A 26,916-nucleotide genomic window follows, 5' to 3' on the forward strand; every position below is an offset into this window, starting at 1 on the left:
GTTGGTCCCATGTTTCATGAGCTGAAATATAAGATCCCCGAAATGTTCCATACGTACAAAAAGCTTATTTCTCAAATTTTATGCACAGATTTGTTTACATCCCTGTTAGTGAGCCTTTCACCTTTGCGAAGATAATCGATCCACCTGACATGTGTGGCATATCAATAAGCTGACTAAACTGTATGATAATTACACAGCTGCGCCTTGTGCTGGGGACAATAGAAGGCCACAACACAATGCCAGAGATGTCTCAAGTTGAGGGAGTGTGCAATTGGCAGGCTGAGTGCAGTAATGTCCACCAGAGCTTTTGCCAGAGAATTTGTTAATTTCACTACCATAAGCCGCCTCCAATGTTGTTTTAGAGAATTTGGCAGTACGTCCAACCGGCCTCACAACCGCAGACCATGTGTAACCACGCCAGTCCAGGACCTCCACAACCAACTGCGGGATGGCCTGCGGGATCGTCTGAGACCAGCCACCCAGACTGCTGATGAAACTGGAGTGTATTTCTGTCTGTAATAAAGCCCTTTTGTGGGGAAAAACTAATTCTGTTTGACTGGGCCTGGCTCCCCAGTGAGTGGGCCTGGCTTCCAAGTGGGTGTGTCTATGCCCTCCCAGGTCCACCTGAAGCCACAGGACTCTTTTCGAAAGCTCTATTTCTCTAAGTGTGAGCATTGCGAACCATAGGTTGGGATTTTACATGTGCATTGCACAACACTGCTGCTTTTCGCAATGTTTTGTTATTTCTGTATAACAAACAAAAGTAGACAATGAAGTTGGCTCTTTTACAATGGTGGTTAATGGGAAAGAATGTTTGTTTCCCCCAATTTGTGGGTGTGGTCGAGGGGAATTCCTTCATATGATGTGAACATCTGAATATCAACTGGCTATGCCAGGAAGTAAAAGCATGATGAACTGTTCGCTGCTCTGGCCCCCCAATGGTGGAACAAACTCCCTCACGACGCCAGGACAGCGGAGTCAATCACCACCTTCCGGAGACACCTGAAACCCCACCTCTTTAAGGAATACCTAGGATAGGATAAAGTAATCCTTCTCACCCCCCCCTTAAATGATTTAGATGCACTATTGTAAAGTGGCTGTTCCACTGGATGTCATAAGGTGAATTCACCAATTTGTAAGTCGCTCTGGATAAGAGCGTCTGCCAAATGACTTAAATGTAATGTAAATGTAATGTGTACCCTTCAAAATGTGCTTTGATTTGTTGAGTAAACTCAACTGATATTACAAAAAAAAAGAAATTGTCTGTTTTCACTGCATAACATGTAGAAGTTGTCCCTTTTCAGGTTTAGAAGACTGCTAAATGCTAACTCCCATTTGTATAAGCTGTTTAGCATACAGAAATCGGTGGTGGTAGTCAGTCATTTTTAACTGTAATGCAGTTGATTGGTAACAATAACATAAACATGCATTGGGTTTGACATCCATACAAACATTATATTCAGATTTTTATCTCAACATAGTGTGAAATACACATGTAAACAATAGCCTAAATGTAGGATCATTTTGCTGGGGAGCAATGAGGAGACTCAGGATCTTTTGCCCACGGCCCTTACCCCACGCGTTTCATGACAATTCCATTGTTTTGGTCGAGTTTGATTGACCTCTTTACTGCATCCATCAGTTGATAGAACATTCCAAAATACCATGGAAATTATTGCATCACAATACCAGGCAGTGATTGTCACGTTCTGACCTTAGTTCCTTTTTTTATGTCTCTATTTTTGGTTTGGTCAGGGCGTGAGTTGGGGTGGGCATTCTATGTTTTGTATTTCTGTGTTTGGCCTGATATGGTTCCCAATCAGAGGCAGCTGTCTATCGTTGTCTCTGATTGAGAACCATACTTAGGTAGCCTGTTCCCACCTGTGTTTGTGGGAAGTTGTTTCCTGTTTTGTCACCTGATAGGACTGTTTCGTTTTTCAACTTTGTTATTTTGTGTTCAGATTAATAAAGTTAACATGGACACGTACCACGCTGCATTTTGGTCCGATCCTTCATATTCCTTATCGGACGAGAATCGTTACAGAACTACCCTCCAAAAACGGACCAAGCAGCGTGGTAAGGAGGAGCAGCGCGATCTGGAGAAATGGCCGCCTGTCCGGCGCCGCCAGAGCCTCCCGCCTGTCCGGCGCCGCCAGAGCCTCCCGCCTGTCCGGCGCCGCCAGAGCCTCCCGCCTGTCCGGCGCCGCCAGAGTCTCCTGTTTTGTTTTTTCACCTTTTGTTATTTTGTGTTCAGATTAATAAAGTTAACAAGGACACGTACCACGCTACATTTTGGTCCGATCCTTCATATTCCTCATCAGACGAGGACGAGAATCGTTACAGTGATTGTGAGTGTACCCATGAGTTTACCAGTCAAATTGCCAAGGTTAGAGCGTCCAAGCCCATTCTATTCATTCCATTTCTATGGAACTAACTCCATATAAAGATGTCGCCCAGATCACAGAAGGAGCATGGTCAGGTAAAACAGAGCAGATGGAAACACACACACATACATATACACACACACATGCCAAGTGTGACACAGAGTAGTGGTTTCTCACCTTGTCCGGCTTCTTGTACACAGCTGGCCACTGAGAGCTGTCATCAAAGTAGAGCAATATATTCTGACAGCATCGCGACTAGAGAGGAGAGAATGGAGGAAGGAAGGAATGGGAAAAGGGGGCCTAAGATTAATACCAGACTGCCTCAAAGTCTGTAGACCACTATCAGAAACCGGAGGAACACAGAAAGGAGGACAGAAATAACAATAGAGGAGCGGATAGAGAGGAGAGGACAGGGTAAATGTATGGAGAATATAACAGGAACAGACAAGGGTAGATACAACTACCAAAGACAGAAAGAGTGAGGAGCGAGAGAGAGAGAAAATGAATCAGTGAGGAGAGAGACGAGAGAAATGGACATAGAGGAAAGATGATGAAGGGAAGAAAATAATAGGGGACAGAGAGAGAGAGAGAGAGAGAGAGACTCACTAAGAGGGAGAGGTTCAACAATACTGATGAAACAAAATAAGAAAAGAATAGGGTACAGGGGGACAGAGAGAGAGAGAGAGAGACTCACTAAGAGGGAGAGGTTCAACAATACTGATGAAACAAAATAAGAAAAGAATAGGGTACAGGGGGACAGAGAGAGAGAGAGAGAGACTCACTAAGAGGGAGAGGTTCAACAATACTGATGAAACAAAATAAGAAAAGAATAGGGTACAGGGGGACAGAGAGAGAGAGAGAGAGACTCACTAAGAGGGAGAGGTTCAACAATACTGATGAAACAAAATAAGAAAAGAATAGGGTACAGGGGGACAGAGAGAGAGAGAGAGAGACTCACTAAGAGGGAGAGGTTCAACAATACTGATGAAACAAAATAAGAAAAGAATAGGGTACAGGGGGACAGAGAGAGAGAGAGAGAGACTCACTAAGAGGGAGAGGTTCAACAATACTGATGAAACAAAATAAGAAAAGAATAGGGTACAGGGGGACAGAGAGAGAGAGAGAGAGACTCACTAAGAGGGAGAGGTTCAACAATACTGATGAAACAAAATAAGAAAAGAATGGGGTACAGGGGGACAGAGAGAGACTCACTAAGAGGGAGAGGTTCAACAATACTGATGAAACAAAATAAGAAAAGAATGGGGTACAGGGGGACAGAGAGAGACTCACTAAGAGGGAGAGGTTCAACAATACTGATGAAACAAAATAAGAAAAGAATGGGGTACAGGGGGACAGAGAGAGACTCACTAAGAGGGAGAGGTTCAACAATACTGATGAAACAAAATAAGAAAAGAATGGGGTACAGGGGGACAGAGATAGAGAGAGACTCACTAAGAGGGAGAGGTTCAACAATACTGATGAAACAAAATAAGAAAAGAGAATGATAGATAGATAGGAGATCAGTTGACCTATAACCTCACCTTTTGGTAGCGGAACCGGAAGTCCAGACGGCCAAAATCAGTTAGAAAACAGAAGCGAGTGAGGAACAACCAGTCCTGTTTAGAGTGGGGAACCAGAGACGGGGCAAGGAGGGAGAGGGGCATAGGGTAGAGAATGGGGAGAGGAGAGGGGGAGATGAAGGTGAGATGGGGAAGAGAGCAGGAAAACCTGGCTGTAATACTCAACCAGCATCATGTCAAGATATAGTGCTGATGGTATACAGTGCTTCACTGTTCTTCCATAAGGCACTGCAGCAGGGTATCAGTCAATGGGCTGTCCTGCAGATGTAGGCTGACAGACACATGCACAGGCTGTATAGAATTAATAATTTTAAACAACACAGAAAAGGTTGAACTTACAGCTGTACTATATCTCATAGACAGCGAGAAAATCCATAGCCATATGTCAGAGAGCAAGCCATCTGTAGCCTACAGTTAACACACTCAGCCATACAGTACCAGTCAAAAGTTTGGAAACAACTACTCATTCAAGGGTTTTTCTTTATTTTTACAATTTTCTACATTGTAGAATTATAGTGAAGACATCAAAACTATGAAAAAAACACATGTGGAATCATGTAGTAACCAAAAAAGTGTTAAACAAATCAAAATATATTTTATATGTTTTATTGTTTAAAGTAGCCACCTTGATGACAGCTTTGCACACTCTTGGCATTCTCTCAACCAGCTTCATGAAGAATGCTTTTCCCAACAGTCTTGAAGGAGTTCCCGCATATGCTGAGCACTTGTTGGCTGCTTTTCCTTCACTCTGCGGTGCAACTCATCCCAAACCATCTCAATTGGGTTGAGGTTGGGTGATTGTGGAGGCCAGGTCATCTGATGCAGCACTCCATCACTCTCCTGCTTGGTCAATTAGCCCTTTCACAGCCAGGAAGTGTGTTTTGGGTCATTGTCCTGTTGAAAAACAAATGAAAGTCCCACTAAGCGCAAACCAGATGGGATGGCTGCAGAATGCTGTGGTAGCCATGCTGGTTAAGTGTGACTTGAATTCTAAATAAATCACTGACAGTGTCACCAACAAAACACACCCACATCTCCTCCTCCATGCTTCACGGTCGGAACCACACATGCAGAGATCATCTGTTCACCTACTCTGTGTCTCACAAAGTCACGGTGAGGAACCAAAAATCTCAAATTTGAACTCATCAGACCAAAGGACAGATTTCCACCAGTCTGATGTCCATTGCTCGTGTTTCGTGGCCCAAGTAAGTCTCGTCTTCTTATTGGTGTCCTTAAGTTGTGGTTTCTTTGCAGCAATTCGACCATGAAGGCCTGATTCACACAGTCTCCTCTGAACAGTTGATGTTCAGATGTGTCTGTTACTTGAACTCTGTGAAGCATTTATTTGGGTTGCAATATGAGGTGCAGTTAACTCTAATTAACTTATCCTCTGCAGTAAAGGCAACTCTGGGTCTTCCATTCCGGGTAGGGGGCCTCATGAGAGCCAGTTTCATCAAAGCCTTGATAGCTTTTGCGACTGCACTTGAAGAAACTTCTTTAAATTGACTGACCTTCATGTCTTAAAAGTAATGATGAACTATTGTTTCTCTTCGCTTATTTGAGTTGTTCTTTCCATAACATTGACTTGGTCTTTTACCAAATAGGGCTATCTTCTGTATACCATCCCTACCTTGTCACAGCACAACTGATTGGCTCAAAAGCATTAAGAAGGAAAGAAAATCCACAAATTAACTTTTAACAAGGCACACATGTTATTTGAAATGCATTCCAGGTGACTGGTTGAGAGAATGTCAAAAATGCGCAAAGCTGTCATCAAGGCCAAGGGTGACTACTTTGAAGAATCTCAAATATAAAATATATTTTGTGTTATTTCATAGTTCTGATGTTTTCACTATTATTCTACAATGTAGAAAATAGTCAAAATAAAGAAAAACCCTTGAATGAGTAGGTGTGCCCAAACTTGACTGGTACTGTATATCAAGAGGCCTCACTTCCAGACCTGCAGTACTACATACTGCACTTCAATGTATTTTATTGTCCTAGATTGTATTGTCCTAGGCTAAAGGTGTGTCCATGACTACAGAGCAGTCAGAAAGGAGGAGAGGTGGTGGAACTGGGGGCTGTGCCTGGGGTATATCATATGACTGCCCAAGGACTGTGAAAGACCCCCTTGTTAGGCTCAGACACACACACCAAACCTCCATTTCCCCCATTATTGTCATAGCAACTGCCACATGCTGCCCGAGTTTGCAGCTGCCATAGAAACCATGAAAGTCACCGCACTCTCTCAGAAATACACACTCCTTTCTACTTCCTTCTCTCTTTTGCATGCACGCCCGCACACACAAACACACACACCCCTGTAAATTAATCTGTGTTGCACAGACATATTAATCTAATTTTAAACCCTCCAGGCCAAACAGGTTAACGTCTTTCCATTTATATTGACCATCTCTCTCGCTCTGTCTTTCTGTGCTTCTGTATCTACGACCTCTTCTCTATCTGGCTGTCTATCTGTCCTTCTGTATCTACGACCTCTTCTCTATCTGGCTGTCTTTCTGTATCTATGACCCCTTCTCTATCTGGCTGTCTATCTGTCCTTCTGTATCTACGACCTCTTCTCTATCTGGCTGTCTTTCTGTGCTTCTGTATCTACGACCTCTTCTCTATCTGGCTGTCTTTCTGTCCTTCTGTATCTACGACCTCTTCTCTATCTGGCTGTCTTTCTGTCCTTCTGTATCTACAACCTCTTCTCTATCTGGCTGTCTTTCTGTCCTTCTGTATCTACGACCTCTTCTCTATCTACAACCTCTTCTCTATCTGGCTGTCTTTCTGTCCTTCTGTATCTACAACCTCTTCTCTATCTGGCTGTCTTTCTGTGCTTCTGTATCTACGACCTCTTCTCTATCTGGCTGTCTATCTGTCCTTCTGTATCTACGACCTCTTCTCTATCTGGCTGTCTTTCTGTCCTTCTGTATCTTTGACCTCTTCTCTATCTACAACCTCTTCTCTATCTGGCTGTCTTTCTGTCCTTCTGTATCTATGACCCCTTCTCTATCTGGCTGTCTTTCTGTATCTACGACCTCTTCTCTATCTGGCTGTCTTTCTGTGCTTCTGTATCTACGACCTCTTCTCTATCTGGCTGTCTTTCTGTCCTTCTGTATCTATGACCCCTTCTCTATCTGGCTGTCTTTCTGTATCTACGACCTCTTCTCTATCTGGCTGTCTTTCTGTCCTTCTGTATCTATGACCCCTTCTCTATCTGGCTGTCTATCTGTCCTTCTGTATCTACGACCTCTTCTCTATCTGGCTGTCTTTCTGTCCTTCTGTATCTACGACCTCTTCTCTATCTGGCTGTCTTTCTGTCCTTCTGTATCTACAACCTCTTCTCTATCTGGCTGTCTTTCTGTCCTTCTGTATCTACGACCTCTTCTCTATCTGGCTGTCTTTCTGTCCTTCTGTATCTTTGACCTCTTCTCTATCTACAACCTCTTCTCTATCTGGCTGTCTTTCTGTCCTTCTGTATCTATGACCCCTTCTCTATCTGGCTGTCTTTCTGTATCTACGACCTCTTCTCTATCTGGCTGTCTTTCTGTGCTTCTGTATCTACGACCTCTTCTCTATCTGGCTGTCTTTCTGTCCTTCTGTATCTTTGACCCCTTCTCTATCTGGCTGTCTTTCTGTATCTACGACCTCTTCTCTATCTGGCTGTCTTTCTGTGCTTCTGTATCTACGACCTCTTCTCTATCTGGCTGTCTTTCTGTCCTTCTGTATCTACAACCTCTTTTCTATCTGGCTGTCTTTCTGTCTTTCTGTATCTACGACCTCTTCTCTATCTGGCTGTCTTTCTGTCCTTCTGTATCTTTGACCTCTTCTCTATATGGCTGTCTTTCTGTATCTACGACCTCTTCTCTATCTGGCTGTCTTTCTGTCCTTCTGTATCTACGACCTCTTCTCTATCTGGCTGTCCTTCTGTATCTTTGACCTCTTCTCTATCTGGCTGTCTTTCTGTCCTTCTGTATCTACAACCTCTTCTCTATCTGGCTGTCTTTCTGTCCTTCTGTATCTATGACCTCTTCTCTATCTGGCTGTCTTTCTGTCCTTCTGTATCTAGCTGTCTTTCTGTCCTTCTGTATCTTTGACCTCTTCTCTATCTGGCTGTCTTTCTGTATCTACAACCTCTTCTCTATCTGGCTGTCTTTCTGTCCTTCTGTATCTACGACCCCTTCTCTATCTGGCTGTTTTTCTGTATCTACGACCTCTTCTCTATCTGGCTGTCTTTCTGTGCTTCTGTATCTACGACCTCTTCTCTATCTGGCTGTCTTTCTGTCCTTCTGTATCTACGACCTCTTCTCTATCTGGCTGTCTTTCTGTCCTTCTGTATCTTTGACCTCTTCTCTATCTGGCTGTCTTTCTGTATCTACGACCTCTTCTCTATCTGGCTGTCTTTCTGTCCTTCTGTATCTACAACCTCTTCTCTATCTGGCTGACTTTCTGTCCTTCTGTATCTACGACCTCTTCTCTATCTGGCTGTCTTTCTGTCCTTCTGTATCTACGACCTCTTCTCTATCTGGCTGTCTTTCTGTCCTTCTGTATCTACGACCTCTTCTCTATCTGGCTGTCTTTCTGTCCTTCTGTATCTACGACCCCTTCTCTATCTGGCTGTTTTTCTGTATCTACGACCTCTTCTCTATCTGGCTGTCTTTCTGTGCTTCTGTATCTACGACCTCTTCTCTATCTGGCTGTCTTTCTGTCCTTCTGTATCTACGACCTCTTCTCTATCTGGCTGTCTTTCTGTCCTTCTGTATCTTTGACCTCTTCTCTATCTGGCTGTCTTTCTGTCCTTCTGTATCTACAACCTCTTCTCTATCTGGCTGACTTTCTGTCCTTCTGTATCTACGACCTCTTCTCTATCTGGCTGTCTTTCTGTCCTTCTGTATCTACGACCTCTTCTCTATCTGGCTGTCTTTCTGTCCTTCTGTATCTACGACCTCTTCTCTATCTGGCTGTCTTTCTGTATCTACGACCTCTTCTCTATCTGGCTGTCTTTCTGTCCTTCTGTATCTACGACCTCTTCTCTATCTGGCTGTCTTTCTGTCCTTCTGTATCTACGACCTCTTCTCTATCTGGCTGTCTATCTGTATCTACGACCTCTTCTCTATCTGGCTGTCCTTCTGTATCTACGACCTCTTCTCTATCTGGCTGGGCTGTTTTGGGCATGACGTTAGCAGTTGCTGAGCACTTCCGACCATGCAGTCCTGTTTTACCCTGTTCTTACCCAATAAGGTGGAAATGGTCATCAAAATTGTTAAAAGATTAATTAAAAAATATTCCCCTTAAATGCAATAGTTGAACAATGGATGAAGATACTCCAAACGTTTTACATTTTTATAATCCATCAGATAATGAATTATAGCCCATAATGAATGGAGTTCTGGGATTTCAGCTATTCAATCTATGTAATTTTTCTAAGAATACACTCATATATAAATGTTCTTAATGTATCAGGTATTTTTTTATATACAGTATATTTGGTGTTCAAATTAAGACGATTTTATGTGCAACATTTGCTCACATACACCAAGTATATTTGCGTCTATGAATAAATTAACATAAGGGAAGGAACAGGGCTGCAATCACCAAAAACTTGCTCTGTCTACCCTACCTGTATTAACCTGTTCTATCAACCCTACCTGTTATGTCTACCCTACCTGTATTAACCTGTTCTATCAACCCTACCTGTTCTGTCTACCCTACCTGCTCTGTCTACCCTACCTGTATTAACCTGTTCTGTCTAACCTACCTGCTCTGTCTATCCTACCTGCTCTGTCTACCCTACCTTTATAAACCTGTTCTGTCTACCATACCTGCACTGTCTACCCTACCTGCTCTGTCTACCCTACCTTTATTAACCTGTTCTGTCTACCCTACCTGCTCTGTCTACCCTACCTTTATTAACCTGTTCTGTCTACCCTACCTGCTCTGTCTACCCTACCTGCTCTGTCTACCCTACCTGTAATAACCTGTTCTATCAACCCTACCTGTTCTGTCTAACCTACCTGTAATAACCTGTTCTATCAACCCTACCTGTTCTGTCTAACCTACCTGCTCTGTCTACCTTACCTGCTCTGTCTACCCTACCTTTATTAACCTGTTCTGTCTACCATACCTGCACTGTCTACCCTACCTGCTCTGTCTACCCTACCTTTATTAACCTGTTCTGTCTACCCTACCTGCTCTGTCTACCCTACCTTTATTAACCTGTTCTGTCTACCCTACCTGCTCTGTCTACCCTACCTGCTCTGTCTACCCTACCTGTAATAACCTGTTCTATCAACCCTACCTGTTCTGTCTAACCTACCTGTAATAACCTGTTCTATCAACCCTACCTGTTCTGTCTAACCTACCTGCTCTGTCTACCCTACCTGCTCTGTCTACCCTACCTTTATTAACCTGTTCTGTCTACCATACCTGCACTGTCTACCCTACCTGCTCTGTCTACCCTACCTTTATTAACCTGTTCTGTCTACCCTACCTGCTCTGTCTACCCTACCTGTATTAACCTGTTCTATCTACCCTACCTGCTCTGTCTACCCTACCTGCTCTGTCTACCCTACCTGCTCTGTCTACCCTACCTTTATTAACCTGTTCTGTCTACCCTACCTGCTCTGTCTACCCTACCTTTATTAACCTGTTCTGTCTACCCTACCTGCTCTGTCTACCCTACCTGCTCTGTCTACCCTACCTGCTCTGTCTACCCTACCTGTATTAACCTGTTCTATCAACCCTACCTGTTCTGTCTAACCTACCTGCTCTGTCTACCCTACCTGCTCTGTCTACCCTACCTTTATTAACCTGTTCTGTCTACCCTACCTGCTCTGTCTACCCTACCTTTATTAACCTGTTCTGTCTACCCTACCTGCTCTGTCTACCCTACCTGCTCTGTCTACCCTACCTGCTCTGTCTACCCTACCTGTATTAACCTGTTCTGTCTACCCTACCTGCTCTGTCTACCCTACCTACAGTCACCTGCTCTGTCTACCCTACCTGCTCTGTCTACCCTACCTACAGTCACCTGCTCTGTCTACCCTACCTGCTCTGTCTACCCTACCTGTATTAACCTGTTCTGTATACCCTACCTGTATTAACCTGTTCTGTCTACCCTACCTGCTCTGTCTACCCTACCTGTATTAACCTCTCTGTCTACCCTACCTGCAGTCACCTGCTCTGTCTACCCTACTTGCAGTCACCTGCCATGTCTACCCTACCTGCTCTGTCTACCCTACCTGCAGCAACCTGCTCTGTATAACCTACCTGCTCTGTCTACCCTACCTGCAGTCACCTGTGCTGTTTAGACAGCCTCATTAATTACTGTTGTCACGTTGCTTAACTAAAAAACAATGCTAATAGCAGGACACCCTCAGATTCAAAAGTCCAACACACGGTGTAAAAAAAAAATGCCCCCCCCCCTCCCCAATTTTACAAATATTTGTTTACGCCCACAAATAACATTAACTGTAGTGAACCTGTGTTTATAAACATGGATAACGACTTATTTTGAGGCACAGTCGAAACTAGGTAGGGCTACGGGCCAGAAGGTTGACGGTTCGCTAACCACCACAGAAGAGCTCACTCTCCCTGGCGGTTTCATTACACTAAGATCAGAGCTGGGCGAAGACAATGATCAGCTAGGGGGGAATTAGATTTAACATTTTGATTCCATATTTATAATTATATAAAATATATGCAATTCATTTTCCATCAACAGGTTTCTGTGCCAATGCACCACACAACCAATAAATAAAGCATGCCGACTTCGGGCACTTCGATATCATGGTTTGCGTTTTCAACACCAGAATACATAGATTATGTCAATCTCAACAAACAGAAAACACATCCCTCCTTACCTTGTAGGCTTGCCCAGTATTGACGATTTGGCTTGACAATCTGATTGTCATCAAACTTTTTGGTGTTTTGTAACAGATATCTCTTGATTGGATTGATTGATTTTATTTGTCAGTAAAAAGTATATGTATACACACAGTACCCTTGTCAATTCAACGACTGTATTGAAGCGTTAGATTCTAGGTGAGTAAGGAAAAGCCGCTCGGATTGGAGAGGAGGCAGAGCACGCATTAAAGTTTCCTGAATAACTGGGCTTGTCTGGAGCATATGTTTCGGTTAGCTGGTAATTGCTGGCTTTAGGCCAATAAAATGTATTAAAAGCCGTGAAGGTTCAGACCAGTTCGTAAGGGTTTTGTTTCATTCAGAGCCCTTTTCTTTGTTTGCCACAATATAATATCCTGCTCCTTTTTTAAAAATGTACTTTCTTTTGATGTTACCCTGATAAAGTTTAGAAACTTGTGTGAAGGTTTGATGTGGCTATTAGCATATTATACTGCAGGCCTATGAACCTTACAATATAATGGTTATCTTTATAAAAAAATATTAGGATAAAAAAACCTAACAAAGTAGACTCCTTCTGTACGTCTGTATCTCTATAGCAGACGCAGTAGCCTAGGATAATGAAATGCATTCTGGTGTCATAGATAGAGACGCGCCATCTCTCTCTCTCTCTCATATATATTAATATTGTACAGTGGACGCCTAAATCAAATCAAACTTTATTTGCCACATGCGCCGAATACAAGTGTAGAACTTACCGGGAAATGCTTACTTACAAGCCCTTAACCAACAGTGCAGTTCAAGAAGAAAATATTTACCAAGTAGACTACAATAAAAAGTAATAATGAAAAGTATCACAATAAAAATAACAATAACGAGGCTCTATACAGGGGGCACCGGTACAGAGTCAGTGTGGAGGCTATATACAGGGGGCACCGGTACCGAGTCAGTGTGGAGGCTCTATACAGGGGGCACCGGTACAGAGTCAGTGTGGAGGCTATATACAGGGGGCACCGGTACCGAGTCAGTGTGGAGGCTATATACAGGGGGCACCGGTACCGAGTCAGTGTGGAGGCTATATACAGGGGGCACCGGTACCGAGTCAGTGTGGAGGCTATATACAGGGGGCACCGGTACCGAGTCAGTGTGGAGGCTCTATACAGGGGGCACCGGTACCGAGTCAGTGTGGAGGCTATATACAGGGGGCACCGGTACCGAGTCAGTGTGGAGGCTATATACAGGGGGCACCGGTACCGAGTCAGTGTGGAGGCTATATACAGGGGGCACCGGTACCGAGTCAGTGTGGAGGCTCTATACAGGGGGCACCGGTACCGAGTCAGTGTGGAGGCTATATACAGGGGGCACCGGTACCGAGTCAGTGTGGAGGCTATATACAGGGGGCACCGGTACCGAGTCAGTGTGGAGGCTATATACAGGGGGCACCGGTACCGAGTCAGTGTGGAGGCTCTATACAGGGGGCACCGGTACCGAGTCAGTGTGGAGGCTATATACAGGGGGCACCGGTACCGAGTCAGTGTGGAGGCTATATACAGGGGGCACCGGTACCGAGTCAGTGTGGAGGCTATATACAGGGGGCACCGGTACCGAGTCAGTGTGGAGGCTATATACAGGGGGCACCGGTACCGAGTCAGTGTGGAGGCTCTATACAGGGGGCACCGGTACCGAGTCAGTGTGGAGGCTATATACAGGGGGCACCGGTACCGAGTCAGTGTGGAGGCTATATACAGGGGGCACCGGTACCGAGTCAGTGTGGAGGCTATATACAGGGGGCACCGGTACCGAGTCAGTGTGGAGGCTATATACAGGGGGCACCGGTACCGAGTCAGTGTGGAGGCTCTATACAGGGGGCACCGGTACCGAGTCAGTGTGGAGGCTATATACAGGGGGCACCGGTACCGAGTCAGTGTGGAGGCTATATACAGGGGGCACCGGTACCGAGTCAGTGTGGAGGCTATATACAGGGGGCACCGGTACCGAGTCAGTGTGGAGGCTATATACAGGGGGCACCGGTACCCAGGCAGTGTGGAGGCTATATACAGGGGGCACCGGTACCGAGTCAGTGTGGAGGCTATATACAGGGGGCACCGGTACCGAGTCAGTGTGGAGGCTATATACAGGGGGCACCGGTACCGAGTCAGTGTGGAGGCTATATACAGGGGGCACCGGTACCGAGTCAGTGTGGAGACTATATACAGGGGGCACCGGTACCCAGTCAGTGTGGAGACTATATACAGGGGGCACCGGTACCCAGGCAGTGTGGAGGCTATATACAGGGGGCACCGGTACCGAGTCAGTGTGGAGGCTATATACAGGGGGCACCGGTACCGAGTCAGTGTGGAGGCTATATACAGGGGGCACCGGTACCGAGTCAGTGTGGAGGCTATATACAGGGGGCACCGGTACCGAGTCAGTGTGGAGGCTATATACAGGGGGCACCGGTACCGAGTCAGTGTGGAGGCTCTATACAGGGGGCACCGGTACCGAGTCAGTGTGGAGGCTATATACAGGGGGCACCGGTACCGAGTCAGTGTGGAGGCTATATACAGGGGGCACCGGTACCGAGTCAGTGTGGAGGCTATATACAGGGGGCACCGGTACCGAGTCAGTGTGGAGGCTCTATACAGGGGGCACCGGTACCGAGTCAGTGTGGAGGCTATATACAGGGGGCACCGGTACCGAGTCAGTGTGGAGGCTATATACAGGGGGCACCGGTACCGAGTCAGTGTGGAGGCTATATACAGGGGGCACCGGTACCGAGTCAGTGTGGAGGCTATATACAGGGGGCACCGGTACCGAGTCAGTGTGGAGGCTCTATACAGGGGGCACCGGTACCGAGTCAGTGTGGAGGCTATATACAGGGGGCACCGGTACCGAGTCAGTGTGGAGGCTATATACAGGGGGCACCGGTACCGAGTCAGTGTGGAGGCTATATACAGGGGGCACCGGTACCGAGTCAGTGTGGAGGCTATATACAGGGGGCACCGGTACCGAGTCAGTGTGGAGGCTCTATACAGGGGGCACCGGTACCGAGTCAGTGTGGAGGCTATATACAGGGGGCACCGGTACCGAGTCAGTGTGGAGGCTATATACAGGGGGCACCGGTACCGAGTCAGTGTGGAGGCTATATACAGGGGGCACCGGTACCGAGTCAGTGTGGAGGCTATATACAGGGGGCACCGGTACCCAGGCAGTGTGGAGGCTATATACAGGGGGCACCGGTACCGAGTCAGTGTGGAGGCTATATACAGGGGGCACCGGTACCGAGTCAGTGTGGAGGCTATATACAGGGGGCACCGGTACCCAGGCAGTGTGGAGGCTATATACAGGGGGCACCGGTACCGAGTCAGTGTGGAGGCTATATACAGGGGGCACCGGTACCGAGTCAGTGTGGAGGCTATATACAGGGGGCACCGGTACCGAGTCAGTGTGGAGGCTATATACAGGGGGCACCGGTACCCAGTCAGTGTGGAGGCTCTATACAGGGGGCACCGGTACCCAGTCAGTGTGGAGACTATATACAGGGGGCACCGGTACCGAGTCAGTGTGGAGACTATATACAGGGGGCACCGGTACCCAGTCAGTGTGGAGACTATATACAGGGGGCACCGGTACCCAGTCAGTGTGGAGGCTCTATACAGGGGGCACCGGTACCGAGTCAGTGTGGAGACTATATACAGGGGGCACCGGTACCCAGTCAGTGTGGAGACTATATACAGGGGGCACCGGTACCGAGTCAGTGTGGAGGCTATATACAGGGGGCACCGGTACCCAGTCAGTGTGGAGACTATATACAGGGGGCACCGGTACCGAGTCAGTGTGGAGGCTCTATACAGGGGGCACCGGTACCGAGTCAGTGTGGAGGCTATATACAGGGGGCACCGGTACCGAGTCAGTGTGGAGGCTATATACAGGGGGCACCGGTACCGAGTCAGTGTGGAGGCTATATACAGGGGGCACCGGTACCGAGTCAGTGTGGAGGCTATATACAGGGGGCACCGGTACCGAGTCAGTGTGGAGGCTCTATACAGGGGGCACCGGTACCGAGTCAGTGTGGAGGCTATATACAGGGGGCACCGGTACCGAGTCAGTGTGGAGGCTCTATACAGGGGGCACCGGTACCGAGTCAGTGTGGAGGCTATATACAGGGGGCACCGGTACCGAGTCAGTGTGCAGGGCTACAGGCTAGTTGAGGTAATCTGTACATGTAGGTGGGGGCGAAGTGACAATGCATAGATAATAAACAAACAGGAAGTAGGAGCAGTGTACAAGAGAGAGGGGGAGGGGGGGGGGGTCAATGTCTGACAATTTTATGGGCTTTCCTCTGACACCGCTTAATATATAAGTCTATAGGCCTAAGCATGCAATGCCCAGATGAATTTAGTACTCAAATCTCTGACAGCAGAACCATGAGGTGGACAATTATTATTTAAGGAAAGTAAAAACCAATAAAACAATAAGCTATAAAGCTTTGTAATGCTACACATCTACACAACATGACCGAATACAAACAGTGTAGCTATTCCCTCTGCAAGGCAATCAAACAAGCTAAACGTCAGTATAGAGACAAAGCAGAATCTCAATTCAACGGCTCAGACACAAGAGGTATGTGGCAGGGTCTACAGTCAATCACAGATTACAAAAAGAAAACCAGCCCCGTCACGGACCAGGATGTCTTGCTCCCAGGCAGACGAAATAACTTTTTTGCCCGCTTTGAGGACAATACAGTGCCACTGACACGGCCTGCAACCAAAACCTGCTGACTCTCCTTCACTGACGCCGACGTGTTAACCCTCGCAAGGCTGCAGGCCCAGACGGCATCCCCAGCCGCGCCCTCAGAGCATGCGCAGACCAGCTGGCTGGTGTGTTTACGGACATATTCAATCAATCCCTATCCCAGTCTGCTGTTCCCACATGCTTCAAGAGGGCCACCATTGTTCCTGTTCCCAAGAAAGCTAAGGTAACTGAGCTAAACGACTACCGCCCCGTAGCACTCACTTCCGTCATCATGAAGTGCTTTGAGAGACTAGTCAAGGACCATATCACCTCCACCCTACCTGACACCCTAGACCCACTCCAATTTGCTTACCGCCCAAATAGGTCCACAGACGATGCAATCTCAACCACACTGCCCTAACCCATCTGGACAAGAGGAATACCTATGTGAGAATGCTGTTCATCGACTACAGCTCGGCATTTAACACCATAGTACCCTCCAAGCTCGAGACCCTGGGTCTCGACCCCGCCCTGTGCAACTGGGTACTGGACTTCCTGATGGGCCGCCCCCAGGTGGTGAGGGTAGGCAACAACATCTCCACCCCGCTGATCCACGCACGCCTCCAACTCAATCATCAAGTATGCGGACGACACAACAGTGGTAGGCTTGATTACCAACAACGACGAGACAGCCTACAGGGAGGAGGTGAGGGCCCTCGGAGTGTGGTGTCAGGAAAATAACCTCACTCAACGTCAACAAAACTAAGGAGATGATTGTGGACTTCAGGAAACAGCAGAGGGAACACCCCCCTATCCACATCGATGGAACAGTAGTGGAGAGGGTAGTAAGTTTTAAGTTCCTCGGCGTACACATCACAGACAAACTGAATTGGTCCACCCACACAGACAGCATCGTGAAGTAGGCGCAGCAGCGCCTCTTCAACCTCAGGAGGCTGAAGAATTTTGGCTTGTCACCAAAAGCACTCACAAACTTCTACAGATGCACAATCGAGAGCATCACCGCCTGGTACGGCAACTGCTCCGCCCACAACCGTAAGGCTCTCCAGAGGGTAGTGAGGTCTGCACAACACATCGGGGGCAAACTACCTGCCCTCCAGGACACCTACTGTCACGGCTTTCGTCTGTAGAAGGAGAGGCGGACCAAAATGCAGCGTGGTTGTTATTCATTGTACTTTAATAAAGAAAACTGTACACGAATAAACTAACAAAACAATAAACATGCGAAAACCTAAAACAGTCCTATCTGGTGCAAAACACAGAGACAGGAACAATCACCCACAAACACACAGTGAAACCCAGGCTACCTAAATATGGTTCCCAATCAGAGACAATGACTAACACCTGCCTCTGATTGAGAACCATATCAGGCCAGACATAGAAATAGACAAACAAGACATCCAACATAGAATGCCCACTCAGATTACACCCTGACCAACCAAAACATAGAAACATACAAAGTAAACTATGGTCAGGGTGTGACACCTACACCACCCGATGTCACAGGAAGGCCATACATATCATCAAGGACAACAACCACCCGCGCCACTGTCTGTTCACCCCGCTATCATCCAGAAGGCGAGGTCAGTACAGGTGCATCAAAGCTGGGACCGAGAGACTGAAAAACAGCTTCTATCTCAAGGCCATCAGACAGTTAAACAGCCACCACTAACATTGAGTGGCTGCTGCCAACACACTGACTCAACTCCAGCCACTTTAATAATGGGAATTGTTGGGAAATTATGTCAAATATATCACTATCCACTTTAAACAATGCTACTTAATATAATGTTTACATACCCTACATCATTTATCTCATATGTATACATATATACTGTACTCTATATCTTCTACTGCATCTTTATGTAATACATGTATCACTAGCCACTTTAACTATGCCACTTTGTTTACATACTCATCTCATATGTATATACTGTACTCGAAACCATCTACTGTATCTTGCCTATGCCACTCTGTACCATCACTCATTCATATATATTTATGTACATGTTCTTTATCCCCTTACACCCCTTGACTAGTAACTGAAAGGTTGCAAGTTCAAATCCCCAAGCTGACAAGGTACAAATCTGTCGTTCTGCCCCTGAACAGGCAGTTATCCCACTGTTCCTAGGCCGTCATTGAAAATAAGAATTTGTTTTTAACTGACTTGCCTAGTAAAATAAAGGTAAAATTAAAAATTAAATAAGGTAGTAGTTTTGAAATTGTTAGCTAGATTACTTGTTGGTTATTATTGCATTGTCGGAACTAGAAGCACAAGCATTTCGCTACACTCGCATTAACATCTGCTAACCATGTGTATGTGACAAATAAATTGGATTCGATTTGACATCTACACACAAGGAAAGTGGCTCATTTGGCCAATATCCCTGGTTTATTGGTGACGCCGGTATGTGGGTGATGCCAGTTGTGTGGGTGAAGCCCTAATGGGTTAAGCACCCAATGCATATGGATTTCTCAAATGTCCAATAGATAAAAATCTGTTCCATCTCCAAGGCATTATTATTCGAACACCAAATATTTTTGTAAATGTCTCGCTCTGTTGGTGGTGGGGGCACCTGAAGGTATAAACTCTGCCTTCCTGGAGGGCCCAGGGGTAGCAAATCAAGTGCACTATAGGCCTACAACTGGCCAATCAGATGGCTCAGATGACTGTGTCTGCAGTAATGTAGCAGGCGTAAAAGAAAGCTACAGCAAAGTTGATAATGTGAGATTTATAAACTTTAAAAGCATGACCAGAAAGAGACTGTCAACGAATATTATACAGCAAATAGCTGCTGTTTTGATGAGTGAGTTCATGTTTAAGTTTTTACTTAGAACTGTCAACACTTTCTATTCAACACTATTATTAACACTACCATAAAATGTGTGTTTTCCCTACTGCCACTCACAATACAACCAGCACTGCAACTGCAATGAATGAGTAGGAAAATGTATCGATAGGCTTGCGTTGTTATTATTAGTGGCTTGGGTCTTCTTTCTTTGGTCATAGGACTAACAAAATACATTTGTGCATGAGACAGAAATAATGTGGTGTGACTCGAGTTTCGTCATCAGCTGGAAGACGGCGTCCCTTTTGGGTCAGTGTCAGCTGAGGAAAGGGAGAGCGGCGAGACGTTGAGAGGCAGACCCTCAGTCTGCTGCCCTCACCCTCTGCAGAGACTGACCATCAGATGCAGGCTCCATCAGCCCGGTAAAAAAAGCGTGATCATATAGTCTTATTCAAATGTTAAAATATTTTTTTAAACGGTCCGAGAAGAACAACAATGCATTGGCAATGTAATTCAAGCAAAGCCAATATGCGGTAATAATGTTTTGGGCCTATAGCCTACTGCTCAAATCTCATTACTACACTATTGTTTCATTAGGTTAATGTTGCATAGGCTTACATTTTTTAAGTAACGTAAAAAAAAACAATTTGAACAGTAGATCTCGGCTTACATTTTGACTCAAAGTGATCTTGACTCAAAAAAGTTGGGACCACTGCTATAGCCTATTACAGATCTGGACAAACAATCCACCTACCACTATTGTCACTTCAGCTCCCGAGTGGCGCAGCAGTCTAAGGCACTGCATCTCAGTGCTAGAGGCGTCATTTCCACAGTCGTAACTTTAATGGGGGGAAAACGACAGGCACAAGCAAGAGTATGAAAGAGTCGAAGGAGTCAAATTAAAGCAATCACTGCAGCAAGATTTAAGTGACAAATTGATCTTGCACTCCTCAAACAGGAAATATATGTTTGAAAAAAGATCCTCGGGGGGGGGGGGGGGGGTATGCGCTTAAGGAACAGTAAGGGAATAGAGCCTAACAGTGATTCTGAACAGGTCAGTCCAGTCTAGCCCCAATCCGTGCAGTTCAGTGTAAACCCAGAAGGCACCTGTAGTCCTGCACTAGGCCCAGTCAGTGGAGAGTAGGAGGGAAACAGGAGCAGGGGAACAGTGGATGGGGTGTCAACCTTAATCTCCCTTAGTCCTCTCATTACCCCACGGCCACTGCATTGTGACGCAGAGACATTGAGCCAGTGTGTGTGCATGTGTATGTGAGTGAATGAGCGAGTGTGTGTGTATTTGAGTGAAAGAGTGTGTGTGTGTGTGTGTGTGTGTGTGTGCGTGTGTGTTAGACAGCCCATTAATCAAGTGCTAGGCCTCGATGCAGTATCCGGTCACTACAGTGGTCACTACTACTCCCTCTCTCTCTGTCCCTCCCTTACCCCTCTGTCTGTCCCTCCTTTCCTCGATCTCTCTCTCCCTGTCCCTTCCTCTCTATCTCTCCCCGCTCTCGCTGTCCCTCCCTTCCTATTTCCCTCTCTCGCCGTCTCTCCCCCTCTCTCCAGAACCCGGTTTGCTTGCCAAACCTCATTAACAATTAATTACCAATCAACTATAGTCAAGTCACCCCTGGACCTCTCAATGATTCATTAGTAAGGTTACACAATGGTGCAACACAAACACACTCACTTGCCTCAACATACTCACAGCTACATGAAATCACAATCACACACAAACATAAATAAACTAAAAAACCTAACCTATAATCCTCCCCACCATCACTGAACCTACCTATAATCATCCCCACCATCACTGAACCTACCTATAATCCTCCCCACCATCACTGATCATACCTATAATCCTCCCCACCATCACTGATCATACCTATAATCCTCCCCACCATCACTGAACCTACCTATAATCATCCCCACCATCACTGAACCTGAACATACCTATAATCCTCCCCACCATCACTGAACATACCTATAATCCTCCCCACCATCACTGAACATACCTATAATCCTCCCCACCATCACTGAACATACCTATAATCCTCCCCACCATCACTGATCATACCTATAATCCTCCCCACCATCACTGATCATACCTATAATCCTCCCCACCATCACTGATCATACCTATAATCCTCCCCACCATCACTGAACATACCTATAATCCTCCCCACCATCACTGATCATACCTATAATCCTCCCCACCATCACTGATCATACCTATAATCCTCCCCACCATCACTGATCATACCTATAATCCTCCCCACCATCACTGAACCTACCTATAATCCTCCCCACCATCACTGATCATACCTATAATCCTCCCCACCATCACTGAACATACCTATAATCCTCCCCACCATCACTGAACATACCTATAATCCTCCCCACCATCACTGAACATACCTATAATCCTCCCCACCATCACTGATCATACCTATAATCCTCCCCACCATCACTGATCATACCTATAATCCTCCCCACCATCACTGATCATACCTATAATCCTCCCCACCATCACTGAACATACCTATAATCCTCCCCACCATCACTGATCATACCTATAATCCTCCCCACCATCACTGATCATACCTATAATCCTCCCCACCATCACTGATCATACCTATAATCCTCCCCACCATCACTGAACATACCTATAATCCTCCCCACCATCACTGATCATACCTATAATCCTCCCCACCATCACTGATCATACCTATAATCCTCCCCACCATCACTGAACATACCTATAATCCTCCCCACCATCACTGAACATACCTATAATCCTCCCCACCATCACTGATCATACCTATAATCCTCCCCACCATCACTGATCATACCTATAATCCTCCCCACCATCACTGATCATACCTATAATCCTCCCCACCATCACTGATCATACCTATAATCCTCCCCACCATCACTGAACATACCTATAATCCTCCCCACCATCACTGATAATACCTATAATCCTCCCCACCATCACTGATCATACCTATAATCCTCCCCACCATCACTGAACCTACCTATAATCCTCCCCACCATCACTGAACATACCTATAATCCTCCCCACCATCACTGAACCTGATCATACCTATAAATCCTCCCCACCATCTGAACCTGATCATACCTATAAATCCTCCCCACCATCTGAACCTGAACATACCTATAATCCTCCCCACCATCACTGAACCTGATCATACCTATAAATCCTCCCCACCATCTGAACCTGAACATACCTATAATCCTCCCCACCATCACTGAACCTGAACATACCTATAATCCTCCCCACCATCACTGAACCTGATCATACCTATAATCCTCCCCACCATCACTGAACCTGAACATACCTATAATCCTCTCCACCATCACTGAACCTGATCATACCTATAATCCTCTCCACCGTCACTGAACCTGAACATACCTATAATCCTCTCCACCATCACTGAACCTGAACATACCTATAATCCTCCCCACCGTCACTGAACCTGATCATACCTATAATCCTCTCCACCATCACTGAACCTGAACATACCTATAATCCTCTCCACCGTCACTGAACCTGAACATACCTATAATCCTCTCCACCGTCACTGAACCTGAACATACCTATAATCCTCCCCACCATCACTGAACATACCTATAATCCTACCCACCATCACTGAACCTGAACATGCCTTGCCTGCTGATTTGATATGTTGTACTGTCGTGGCCAATAATTTTGAGAACGACACAAATATTAATTTCCACAAAGTTTGCTGCTTCAGTGTCTTTAGATATTTTTGTCAGATGTTACTATGGAATACTGAAGTATAATTACAAGCATTTCATAAGTGTCAAAGGCTTTTATTGACAATTACATGAAGTTGATGCAAAGAGTCAATATTTGCAGTGTTGACCCTTCTTTTTCAATACCTCTGCAATCCGCCCTGGCATGCTGTCAATTAACTTCTGGCCACATCCTGACTGATGGCAGCCCATTCTTGCATAATCAATACTTGGAGTTTGTCAGAATTTGTGGGTTTTTGTTTGTCCACACGCCTCTTGAGGATTGACCACAAGTTCTCAATGGGATTAAGGTCTGGGGAGTTTCCTGGCCATGGACCCAAAATATCGATGTTTTGTTCCCCGAGCCACTTAGTTATTACTTTTGCCAAGGTGCTCCATCATGTTGGAAAAGGCATTGTTTGTCACCAAACTGTTCCTGGATGGTTGGGAGAAGTTGCTCTCGGAGGATGTGTTGGTACCGTTCTTTATTCATAGCTGTGTTCTTATGCAAAATTGTGAGTGAGCACACTCCCTTGGCTGAGAAGCAACCCCACACATGAATTGTCTCAGGATGCTTTACTGTTGGCATGACACAGGACTGATGGTAGCTCTCACCTTGTCTTCTCCGGACAAGCTTTATTTTGGGTGCCCCAAACAATCGGAAAGGGGATTCATCAGAGAAAATGACTTTACCCCAGTCCTCAGCAGTCCAATCCCTGTAACCTTTGCAGAATATCAATCTGTCCCTGATGTTTTTCCTGTAGAGAAGTGGCTTCTTTGCTGCCCTTCTTGACACCAGGCCTCCTCCACTGTGTGTGCAGATACACTCACACCTGCCTGTTGCCATTCCTGAGCAAGCTCTGTACTGGTGGTGCCCCGATCCCGCAGCTGAATCAACTTTAGGAGACGGTCCTGGCGCTTGCTGGACTTTCTTGGGCGCCCTGAAGCCTTCTTCACAGCAATTGAACCGCTCTCCTTGAAGTTCTTGATGATCCGATAAATGGTTGATTTAGGTGCAATCTTACTGGCAGCAATATCCTTGCCTGTGAAGCCCTTTTTGTGCAAAGCAATGATGACAGCACGTGTTTCCTTGCAGGTAACCATGATTGACAGAGGAAGAACAATGATTCCAAGTACCACCCTCCTTTTGAAGCTTCCAGTCTGTTATTCGAACTCAATCAGCATGACAGAGTGATCTCCAGCCTTGTCCTCGTCAACACTCACACCTGTGACGAGAGACTCACTGACATGATGTCAGCTGGTCCTTTTCTGGCAGGGCTGAAATGCAGTGGAAATGTTTTGGGGGGATTCAGGTCATTTGCATGGCAAAGAGGGACTTTGCAATTAATTGCAATTCATCTGATCACTCTTCATAACATTCTGGAGTATATGCAAATTGCCTTCATACAAACTGAGGCAGCAGATTTTGTGAAAATTCATATTTGTGTCATTCTCAAAACTTTTTGCCACGACTATACTCTACTGTGACTTTGAGCTGGAGGAGTGAGGCCATGTGCGTGTGTGTGACCTTGGGTGGGAGTCCGCAGACAAGACTGATGTGTTGAACAATCCCACTGGACAACACACACACACTATATCAAGATGTCCAGATGAGTGTTGTTTCAGTCCATTCGGAGCAGTGACATGGTGTTTGAGGGAAGACACAGCCCTGGTTCAGACGAACACACACACACTATATCAACATGTCCAGATGAGTGTTGTTTCAGTCCATTCGGAGCAGTGTCATGGTGTTTGAGGGAAGACACAGCCCTGGTTCTGACGAACACACACACACTATATCAACATGTCCAGATGAGTGTTGTTTCAGTCCATTCGGAGCAGTGACATGGTATTTGAGGGAAGACACAGCCCTGGTTCTGACGAACACACACACACTATATCAACATGTCCAGATGAGTGTTGTTTCAGTCCATTCGGAGCAGTGACATGGTATTTGAGGGAAGACACAGCCCTGGTTCTGACGAACACACACACACTATATCAACATGTCCAGATGAGTGTTGTTTCAGTCCTTTCGGAGCAGTGACATGGTGTTTGAGGGAAGACACAGCCCTGGTTCAGACGAACACACACCATGTAAGAGAAGAGGGTATAGAGTACGTCTGGCATGAGCTGGGGATCTAATATGGTTTATGTTATTCAGAAGCATTTCTGATATCATGCACTAGTTTATTTAGCTAGTTAACTATATTATAGTTTGTCCATTTTCAATGGCTATTGATTGGAAGCCACATGATCTGATAAGAAGCCTAAGTGTTTCTACATTTGATATTGATTGATTGAATTTATTAGGCCATTTTTTTTAAATACATAAGGGAGCTCCAGCCGGTGACACCTCCACATACAATAAGAAAATCATCAAGGATAACACAATAAAGCTTAAAAGCTTATTTCCATTGTGTTCCTTCTGAAGAGGGAATGGGGAAGAGGGAATTCATTATAGTGTGTAGGACAGGTGTTAGCCTACTTTATGACTCATGAATGTCATGGGTTAAATATCACACCTGATCATCAAACTGTTATGCAGAAGTGGGACACTAAAAGAGCTGAGATGAGAAGAGTTGTGAGAGAGCTCAGTGCACGGGATAGTCGCGGCTGGCACAGATCTGTCTGGTGCACTTTACACTGGCCCGACCTATAATGTGGTCACTCACAGCAGGGCATGGGGACAATATGAGTACAACATCTAAACGCAGAAGGAATCAATAGCAACAGATACATGAAATCAGATAATAATATATTTGAGATTCGTAACAGATTGATATCAAAAGACAATGTTTTATATGTTAGTGTTAAGTGTTGGAGCACAGCTGATGTGAGATGAGGAGGACCAATAATAAACTATATGTGACGTGAGCGACAACTGACGTACACCTGTAACGGCGGGGTTACCATTATTATATGCGAATTATGGATGTGAGTTATTTTGGTTACAGTGTAGGATATCACCAACGCTTGGCGCTATCACAAAGAAAAATAAATGCTAGATGGATTTGCAAGGCACATTCTCGTAAACATCCACAGCTTGCTTCTACCGGTTGGTGAGAGCCACAAACAGAGCCAGAACGATGTAGATAGAAATACGCTCACTCTGACACGCAATAGAGATGCGCACAAATAGAAGGCAGTATGGACATCCTGTAACATCTTGGAGAAATTGCTTGATTTGGAATAAAAAATGATCAGGCAATTTCGGAGCGCGTCACACTCACAATAGAATATAAACACGGAAAGGCTTTGGGCTACATGAGAAGGCGCTGCCGAGTCTGATAATGGTGTCATTGTCACAAGTGATAAATTAGGTATCAAACACCTTACCTCCTTGGTGTTGACGATACCTCTCACGTATTTCCCCAGAACCGAGCCAACGCAGAAAACGCTGGACACCACAGCCAGACACAAAAGTCTCTCGCAAACCTCCATCTTATCCTAGAATTTCGCTACTCAGTGGTCGTCCCGGCCCCCCTTCCCAATCAACTGGAATGCAGGAAACGACAGTATCCGAGAAGGAAGCAGAGAAGACACAGGGCGCGCGTTCTCGTCTTTTGCCGATGCATGTGGCCCCAATATTTCAGCTGTGAGCGCGCTTTAGATAATCGCCTCTACTCCTTCCCCACTCACTGGAAACAGAGGCAGAATGCGCGTTCTCGCTCTCTGATTGCGACACATTCAAGAGACATACATCAATCATTCACGTTTAAATTAATTTGTTACCTATTTGGTCAAACATTTTCGATGAGTGGGGTT

General features: G+C 45.8%; 1 protein-coding gene across 1 annotated transcript in view; it reads right to left on the reverse strand.

Annotated features, from left to right (window-relative positions):
* The window catches only part of LOC135520529 (transmembrane protein 145-like), a 56,821-nt gene extending 30,057 nt beyond the window's left edge, over window positions 1-26,764 (reverse strand). Inside the window, 3 exon segments of the mRNA XM_064946140.1 lie at window positions 2,562-2,639; window positions 3,926-4,000; window positions 26,488-26,764. Coding sequence (XP_064802212.1) covers window positions 2,562-2,639; window positions 3,926-4,000; window positions 26,488-26,592 — 258 coding nt within the window. The 5' untranslated portion in view covers window positions 26,593-26,764.
* Window positions 26,765-26,916: the final 152 nt, after the last annotated feature.

The sequence above is a fragment of the Oncorhynchus masou genome, chromosome 29 (genome assembly GCF_036934945.1).
Source record: "Oncorhynchus masou masou isolate Uvic2021 chromosome 29, UVic_Omas_1.1, whole genome shotgun sequence".
NCBI classification, from domain to species: Eukaryota; Metazoa; Chordata; class Actinopteri; order Salmoniformes; family Salmonidae; genus Oncorhynchus; species Oncorhynchus masou.